The sequence below is a fragment of the Cricetulus griseus genome, chromosome 2 (genome assembly GCF_003668045.3).
Source record: "Cricetulus griseus strain 17A/GY chromosome 2, alternate assembly CriGri-PICRH-1.0, whole genome shotgun sequence".
Lineage (NCBI taxonomy): Eukaryota > Metazoa > Chordata > Mammalia > Rodentia > Cricetidae > Cricetulus > Cricetulus griseus.
Window position 1 is genome coordinate 443,988,224 of NC_048595.1, and position 9,670 is coordinate 443,997,893.

A 9,670-nucleotide genomic window follows, 5' to 3' on the forward strand; every position below is an offset into this window, starting at 1 on the left:
CTGGGGTCCATGAGCTCCCCCTTGTTCAGGTCAGCTTTTTTTTGTGGGTTTCACCAGCCCGGTCTTGACTCCTTTGTTCATCACTCCTCCCTCTCTGCAACTGGGTTCTAGGAGTTCAGTTTAGTGTTTAGCTGTGGGTGAATGCCTCTGCTTCAATCAGCCACTGGATGAAGGCTCTAGGATGGCATATAAGGTAGTCATCAATCTCATTATCGGGAAGGTATTTAAGGTAGCCTCTCCACTATTGCTTAGATTTCCAGTTGGTGTCATCCTTGTAGATCTCTGGAAATCTCACTAGTGCCTGATCTCTCCTCAACCTATAATGGCTCCCTCTGTTATGGTATCTCTCATCCCACTCTCCTCTATTCTTCCCCTGACTCAACCTTCTTGTTCCCCATGTCCTCCTTTCCCTTCCTCTTCTCCCCCTCTTTTTCTCCCAGCTCCCTTTCCCCTCCCCCATACTCCCAATTAGCTCAGGAGATCTTGTCCCATTCCCCTTCTCTGGGGTACCATTCATGTCTCTCTTAGGGTCCTCCCTGTTTCCCAGACTCTCTGGTGGTGGGATTGTAGGCTGGCAATCCCCTGCTCCATGTCTCAAATCCATATATGAGTGAGTGCATTCCGTATTTGTCTTTTTGTGAATGGGTTACCTTACTCAGGAAGGTTTCATCTAGTGTCGTCCATTGTCTGCGAATTTCAAGATTCCATTGTTTTTTCCCCTGCTGAGTAATACTCCATTGTGTAAATGTACCACATTTGCTCTATCCAGTCTTCAGTTGAGGGTCAACTAGGTTGCTTCCAGGTTCTGGCTATTACACAATAGTGCTGCTATGAACATCATTGAACAGATGTCCTTGTTGTATGAATGTGCTTCTTTTGGGTATATGCCTAGGAGTGGAATTGCTGGATCTTGTAGACTCATTCCCATTTTCCTGAGGAATCTTCATACTTATTTCCAAAATGTCTGTACAAGTTAGCACTCCCACCAACAGTGGAGGAGTGCTCCCCTTTCTCCACATCCTCTCCAGCATAAACTGACATTGGTGTTTTTGATTTTAGCCATTCTAAGGGGTGTAAGATAGTATCTCAGAGTTGTTTTGATTTGCATTTCTCTGATGGCTGAGGATGTTGAGCACTTTCTTAAGTGTCTTTCAGCCATTTTAGATTCCTCTGTTGAGAATTGTCTATTTAGTTCTGTACCTGTTACAATAAATCTTTCCACCAAAAGCCACCTGAGCCCTACCGCCATGTGTGTGGTCTCCGCCAGCCACCCAAGTTCTGCCCACCACATGGATGGACAAAATAATACAGAGACATATTAGGTACAAAGCTGCTTGACCAATGACTAGGATTCTCATCTGTTAGCTCAGTCTTAATTATCATAAATCTATATATTTTATAAGACTTATCTTATAGAGGATGCCTTGCTCAGGCACCCTCTATTGCCAGTGGCTCACATCCCACCCCTGGAGGAGGCGAAGGGGAAAGGGGACATTTCCTGTTTCTCCTTGCTTAAATATAAGTCTCCTTGCTATGTCACTTCCTGCCTGGAACACCACTTCTCCACTACATTTCCCAGAATCCTCTTTGACTCCTAGTCCTGTCTAACTTGCTGTCTCATTGGCCAAACAAGTACTTTATTCAATAATCAATAAGATGAACATACACAGTACATTCCCCATCTAGTACCCCATTTTTTAATTGGATTATTGGTTGTTTTGGAGACTAAATTCTTGAGTTCTTTGTAAATTTTGGAGATCAGCCCTCTATCAGATGTGGGATTGGTGAATATCTTTTCCCATTCTGTGGGCTGCCATTTTGTCTTATTGACTATGTCCTTTGCCGTACAGAAGCTTCTCAGTTTCAGGAGGTCCCATTTATTAATTGTCAATCTCAGTGTCTGTGCTACTGATGTTATGTTCAGGAAGCAGTTTCCTGTACCAATTCATTCAAGGGTACTTCCCACTTTCTCTTCTAATAGGTTCGTGAGGGAGATTGGTCTGTAGTTCTCTGTCTCAGTTGTGTCTTTGTGTGGTTTGGGTAACAAGTTAATTGTAGCCTCATAAAAAGCGTTTGGCAATGATCCTTCTGCTTCTATGGCATGGAACAATTTGAAGAGTATTAGTATTAGCTCTTCTTTGAATTTTTGGTAGAATTCTGCACTGAAACCATCTGGCCCTGGACCTTTTTTGGTTGGAAGACTTTTGATGATTGCTTCTATTTCATTAGGGGTTACAGGTCTATTTAAATTGTTTATCTGTTCTTGATTTAATTTTGGTAAGTGATATCTATCTAGAAAACCATCCATTTCCTTTAAATTTTCCAATTTTGTGGAGTACAGGTTTTCAAAGGATGACCTGATGACTCTCTGGATTTCCTCAGTGTCTCTTGTTATGTCCCCCTCTTCATTTCTGATTTTAATTTGCATGTTCACTCTCTGCCTTTTGGTTAGGTTGGATAAAGGTTTGTCTATCTTGTTGATTTTCTCAAAGAACCAACTCTTTGTTTCATTGATCCTTTGTATTTTTCTACTTTATTGATTTCAGCTCTCAATTTGATTATTTCCTGGCATCTACTCTTCTTTTTTATCTTTTTTAAAATTTGAATTAGAAACAAGATTGATTTACAAGACAATCCCAGGGAACTGGGATTGGCATCCACTCTTCTTGAGTGAGTTTGCTTCTTTTTTTTCTAGAGCTTTCAGGTGTTCTGTTAATTCTCTAGTGTGGCTATTCTCCAGTTTCTTCATGTGAGCACTTAGTGCTATGAACTTTCCTCTTAGAACTGCTTTCAGAGTGTCCCATAGGTTTGGGTATGTTGTGCCTTCATTTTCACTGAATTCTAGGACATCTTTGATTTCTTTCTTTATTTCTTCCTTTACCCAGGAGTGGTGCAATTGAGCACTGTTCAATTTCCATGAGTTTTTTGGGTTTATTCAATTTGTGTTGTTGCTGAATTCTAATTTTAAGCCATGATGGTCTGATACGATACAGGATGTTATTCCATTTTTTTTTATCTGTTGAGGTTTGCTTTATTGACAAGTATGTGGTTGATTTTAGAGAAGGCTCCATGTGGCGCTGAGAAGAAGGTATATTCTTTTGTGTTTGGATGGAATGCTCTATAGATGTCTGTTAGACCCAACTGGGTCATAACTTCTGTTAGTTCCTTTGTTTCTTTGTTAAGTTTCTGTCTGGTGTTCCTGTCCAGTGGTGAGAGCTGGGTGTTGAAGTCTCCCACTATAAGTGTGTGCGGTTTTATGTGTGGTTTGAGCTTTAGTAATGTTTCTTTTACGAATGTGGGTGCCTTTGTATTTGGGGCATAGATGTTCAGAGTTGAGACTTCATCCTGATGGATTTTTCCTATGATGAATATGGAATGACCTTCTTCATCTCTTTTGATTAATTTTAGTTTGAAGTCTAATTTCTTAGATATTAGGATCTCTACATCAGCTTGCTTCTTCTTGATTTCTAGTGCAATGTGACCAGCTGCCTCAAGTTCCTGCCACTGGGACTTGATTGATTATAACCCTCAACTGGGAGCCAAATAAACCCTCCCTGATAGTTGTTTTTATCTGGATATTTTATCAAGAAATAGAAAAGGCAACTAGAAGAGGCCGAAGGGATATTTTCAATCCATATACTCTAAGAAAAATGTATAGGATAGACAAACTTTGATTTATTGAAGATGTGTGTGAGGAGAGTGTACACAAAAGATGGGCTTCTTTGTAGCACTTTTGTTACCATAGTAACAACAAAAAGGATAAATATTTAATAGACACTATTTTACAAGAGACATAGTGCTCTCTCCACCAAAAGCCCATGCTCTCTTGAACCCTGGCCACCCCATGTTGTACAATATTATTTTAAGGTGTGTTTCATTTGTTTATGCTACAGAACATTTATTTAATGATGTAAAGATGTGTTTCTTTTGTTTATGCTGCATTTGTTTAACTCTGTGAAGCTGTGATTCTTTGTCTAAAACATGTGATGGTCTCATAAAGTGCTGAACAGTCAATATTAAGGCATCAGAAAGGATAGGCAGGGCTGGCAGGCAGAGAGTAGAAATAGAAGGAGAAATCTGGGAAGAAGAGGGAGGAGCAAGAGGAGAACAAGGAGAGGAGGTTACTGGGGCCTGCCAGGGAGTAAGAGTGAAGGGAAGATATACAGAAGTAAGAAAAGGAAAAGGCCCAGAGACAAATGGTAGTCAGAATAATTGTTAAGAGAAGCTGGCAGGAATCAAGCCAAGTTAAGGCTGGGCATTCATAACTAAGAACAAGCCTCTATGTGTGATTTATTTGGGAGTGGAGTTTTGGCCCCCAAGAGAGCCAAAAGAGTAAAGAGTAAACAACCAACAACAATCCCATCCCACCCATGTGTTCACTGCTCGTCACTCCTAGAAAAGGCCAACATCTCCTGCACAGTTTCTCCACCATGCAGAGGGCCCTTTATCATAGGAATGGTCCAACTTTAGTGGCCAGCCTTGTGCATGCTGGGAAGCCAGCATCTCCTTCGTTTGCAAACACCAGACTCTACACCTATCAGCATCTCTGTGCTCTGCACCTTTACAGCTGCTTCCTGCCTCCGAACTTTGCTGCTGACGGGGTTCTCTGGACACCCTTTCTTCTTCTCTACCTTTTAATGGAAATCACACCAACTCCTAATTTAAAGTGTGGAAGCCACACCACCCAGGTTCTCCTCAACCTGACTCCCATGGGTTTCCTTTCTGTCTTCTTGTCCCAGGGACCTGCTTCACATGCCATATGCTGTCACACCCAGTCTGTCTCCTGGTTGGTTAAGAGACAGCAGGCACTGTGGTGCGTTTTAAGAAACAGCAACAGGGAAACATAGTCCACATTTAACAGTTTACTCGAATCAACTCAAGCAGTAGAAAGACTTTATTGTTTTTTTTTTCTTCAGCAGCAGAAGAGCTGCAAGGAGAGTTTTGTGAAGAGAAAAGGCTAAAGCTAGTTCCCCAGAACTGTCACAAATCATTCCCTCTGAGTTATAACAAGTCTGTGGACTCTCACAGTTCCCAAACACACTGCGCTTTGGGGATGCTTGGGGCTCGTTTTGCCATGTTTCAGTATTTCCATACTTTCACATACTGAAACCAACTGAGACTGTAGACCTCACCATCCTGGCCCAGCAGGGCTTGCTGTCTTCTGAAATGTGGGTGATAATGTTAAAGGGATGGGAAATGCATTCAATTTTACCAGGTCCAGCTCTGCTCATCTACGAAAGGTGATAGAATGGCATCACTAACACACAGTGCCCTTTATGTCTACTAAGAAAAAAAAATGATGCTATAAATACCTTCAGTACTACAGCAATGTCAAGTGTTCCCACCTCTTCATCGCCAAGGTTGCATGCTCATGAGATGCTCTGGAATCAGAAGGTCCCCTCCCTTCTATGATGGAGCTTGACTCAAGCCCAAAGCCTTTCTTAAGGCATCTTTAAACTCTTTGTTCCTCAAACAATAGATCAAGGGGTTCAAGATGGGTGTGAGGACTGTATACAGAACAGAGATGAGCTTGTTTGAACTCCGGGTATCAATGGCCTGGGGCCTCACATACATGAAAAGCAAGGCTGTATAGAAGATGGTGACCACAGTGAGGTGGGAGGCACAGGTGGAGAAGGCCCTCCACCGTCCCGTGGCCGAAGGGATGCGAAGCACAGCCAGGGTGATGTGCCCATAGGACAGAATGGTGGCCAGGAGAGGGAACACCAGAATGAGGAAGGCCAGGATGAAGTCCACGAGCTCTGCAGTGGAGAAGTCGGTGCAGGCCAGCTTGAGGATGGGGGAGATGTCACAGAAGAAGTGGTTCAAGACATTGGATCCACAGAAGGTGGCACTGGAGATGAAGTAGACCTTGATCACAGAGATAGTGAAGCCACTAGCAAAGGAGAAGACCACAAGCTGGACACACAGCCCCGTGGTCATGATGACTTGGTAGCGTAGGGGATGGCAGATGGCCACGTAGCGGTCATAGGCCATGGAAGCCAGGAGAACACACTCCGTGCACACCAGGGAACTGAAGAAGTAGAGCTGGGTCATGCATCCAATGAAGGAGATGCGTTTCCTCTGCAGGAGGAAGCCGTCCAGCATCTTGGGGATGATGTCACAAACATACCAGATCTCCAAGGTGGACATGATGCCCAGGAAGTAGTACATGGGCCTGTGGAGAGAGGCGCTGCTCCACACAGTGAGGATGATGGCCAGGTTCTCCACCAGCACAAAGAGGTAGATGAGCAGGAAGAGGAGGAAGAGCAGGTACTGCAGCCTGGGGGCCGTGGGGAAGCCCAGCAGGATGAACGTGCTGACCTTGGTCACGTTCTCTCCCCTCATCCTTCCGCACCTGAAAGAATCAAGAAGGCATTGGCAGAGGCCGAAGGGCAGCTGGCCTGGAAAACAGGCAGCCAGTTCTGCAGACAGTGGCACACCTGTCTATTACAAACACCAGGGAAGGAGGAAAACACTACAAGTGTAGTTAATTCTTAATGCCAGAAGGTTTGGCTCTGATACTGGGCTCAAAAATATATTTTTCATACTCGCTTCTATCCATGGTGATGACAAGACTGGAATCTGCAGCCTGGAGCCCTCTGGCAAATCTCTGAACATGGCGGAGTAGTGGGCTCCTTGTGCCTGCTCTTCAGGCAAGTGACCCATGATGACTAGGGCATCTAGGGTTATTGTTTTGTAGCTAAGCATTCCATCCATATTAGCCGAGGTTGGGCCTTTGCTTGGCTTCAGAAAAGATTTTAAAACAGACATGACATCAGCAGGACTCCTGGGATGGTGGGTTCAGATTACAGAGACCTTATCATCTGGCCCTCCATCAGGACTGCCTTTCAGGCACAGGGCAGTGGCTACATTCCTGTCCCTATAGGCCACATGAGCCATCAACAATGGAGGAACTTGGCGCCATTTGGGTCAGAGAAAGCCAGCACACCTGGGTCTAAAGGCAGCTGAGTGGAGCAAGTCCACTCAGTATGGAGGTGCCCACAGTTAATGGAGGAGTCAGCCAGGGGAGAAGCTACAGTCACTAGTCTAGCGGTTGCCCTCGGCCAAGGTCACCAGAAGCAGACTCAACAAGATGAGTATCTTTACTCTTACCATGTCCAAGTGTAACAAGGATCATCTCCTCATCCCTCACCACAGTTGGGAATGTGGCATGTCTCCACCTTCAGTCTGTGCACTTACCTGAGGCCACAGCTGCATCAGGACGCAAAACAAGGTCTTCTAACACCAGGGCTGCTGCTCTCTTCATGAGATACCAACAACAGAAAGAGTAGGCCCATATGCATGCCAGCTAGAAATCTGGGATTTTAAGATGTGAAATTCACTGGCTGGTACCGCTTGGCATTCCTACTGTGGACTATGAAAACAAAGGTCACAGGGTGAGCAGGAGTTTCACAAGGAAAGGCAGAGACTCCTCTCTGAGGAAGAAATGCAGGGCTACAGGCAAAAGGCTGGTTCATTAGCCTAGAACAAATATTTGAGTGAACAAACCACCCAGTGCTCCTTCAGGAAGGGCCTGGCTGAGTTTGACTGCTTTATACTATGGAATATTTTTTCAGTCATCCAGAAAGGGCAGGCCTGTCAGTCAGGTCTGATCATTGCAGTGGACACTTGAGAAAAGTAACTAATGAGGTGGACACTTGAGGAAAAATACACATAACAAAGTCTGCCTATGACTCCCCAAGATGCACAGTGAAGGCTTCCAATGACAAACAGCACACACACACACACACACACACACACACACACACACACACACACACACACACCACAAATGCATCTTCAAGGCAGAAGAATCCTAAAGCATCCAGACACAATAAATATTTTATAAAACAGAAGACCAACTGGGCTAGATTTAGCTTCCAGGCCAAAACATTGAGAATGAAGAACACAACAGGGCAATGTCCATGGAGGGGTGAGAGTATGTGACCAGTTGTACCCAGACCTGGAGCCGCCTGCGTGTGACTGTGGCCTGACTTCTGACTACCTATTCTGAACAGGTGCTCACACGCCCTCCCTCAGTGTGAAACTCAAGCGTCACCACCATTAACCAGAGACAAAACCATAATCCTGGACCAAAAGCATCACCAGAGGAGAGGACTGCCACAGGAGAGGGGTGTGTGGTGGGAACACACCTTCTAAAGACCCCTCAGTCCTTCAGGTGGTGCTGTCACACTGACAATGCAGCACAAATCATCCCTTGCCAACAGAGAAGGTACCCAGCGCAGGGGACACTTCTTTGGGAAAATGACAAGCCATGTTTTAATACTAGAGAGAAACTTGGGTGAGGCTGGGATTGTCATAAGCATACTGCATGTTTGGCCTTGTATCACAGGAGAAAGCCAGAAGTCTGTTTTATCCTTAGAGTTTGTAACTAGCACATTCTTGAATCTTTTCAAGGTAACTCGGGGTTTAACAGGAATCCTTCAAGTGTGGAGAGAGCAACAAAAGAGTATAGAAATAAAGGAAACGAGAAAATGCTCAGGGTGGTGCAGAACAAGTACTGGATTAAGGAAAACACCAGCTGTGAGGCAAAATGCAAATAGGACAGGGTCGCCCAGCAAGGAGGTTTCTGCCCAGTGGATAGTCAGCTGCACACATCTACACACACGGACTTGAAGCCTCTGCTGGAGTGGAGCATGAAAGTGAAGAGAAGGCAGGAGTCTTGTCAAGTAAAATCCATGCCCAAACAGTTTTACTTACATAACCTTTTACCAAAAATAATTAGTTCAACTTAGTATCAGAAACTACTCCCCCCCCATACACACACACAAAAAAAAACAGTATTAGGAGAAGGAGGCAAAGGGGAAGCAGTTACAGCAAATGTCAACACATCTTATAGTGAGCACCGCACAGGTACACCACCCCAGTTCTCTTACAGCTCCCCTCACAAGTGAGAGGAGGCACCCTGTCACCCACAGTGTTAAAAGCAGAAGGCTCAAGTGAGGGGCTCTTTTCTGAGAATGCAGACATGGTGACAACAGAGCTGATTTAAGACAATTCTGAGCATGAGAGATTCTTCTACTTCCTGGTGGTAGCCAGTGGTAGCCAGTTCCTAACAGGAACACTTAACAAAGGTTGCAGAGGGAAAGCCCGCACCCTGATCTCATATTATACTATACTCTCGGAACTTGAGAGATCCCAGGAAATAACTGTGCTGTTGGTTAGAGCAAAAGCTGCACAGGAGCACAGTTCACCTCCAAGGTCAGGACTAGATGGTCAGTTGTCAAAATGCTGACACTGAAACACATCTCCTGACCCAGGGAAGTTGGCTCTCACAATGTGATCAAAGCAACCGCAGCCTTCAGAGTCACCGCCACCCCACCATGGCGAGGTACAGCAGGCTCTTCACTGTGGCCCCTGTATACCAATGCTCCCTGTGATACCTGCTATGAAAGGGATAAAGATATAGACAAATCGTCCCTTTTTTTTTTTTTCCCGGAAGACGTGATCTTTACATCTAGACAGTCCATAACACTGAGTCATAACTGGTCGCAACTGAGATTTCTAAATAGATGCTAAAAAAATCATCTCCTTGAGGATAAAACAGGAGGATCACCATGGGTCTGAGGCCAGCCTAAACTTCACAGTGAGACCCTGCCTCAAAATTAAAAAGAAATAGTCTTCTCATATGTCCCTGCTAACTAGGACC

At 44.7% G+C, this 9,670-nt stretch overlaps 1 protein-coding gene across 1 annotated transcript; it reads right to left on the bottom strand.

Annotated features, from left to right (window-relative positions):
* Nucleotides 1-5,406: 5,406 nt before the first annotated feature.
* Nucleotides 5,407-6,345, bottom strand: LOC100768038 (olfactory receptor 6B2). The gene has a single exon (XM_027396090.1). It carries the CDS (start codon nt 6,343-6,345, stop codon nt 5,407-5,409), a length of 939 nt encoding a protein of 312 aa, XP_027251891.1.
* Between the last annotated feature and the right edge of the window lie 3,325 nt (nt 6,346-9,670).

Bases quoted from the DNA above. Each gene is read 5' to 3' on its own strand.
- LOC100768038 (XM_027396090.1), bottom strand. From the start codon at position 6,345: ATGAGGGGAGAGAACGTGACCAAGGTCAGCACGTTCATCCTGCTGGGC.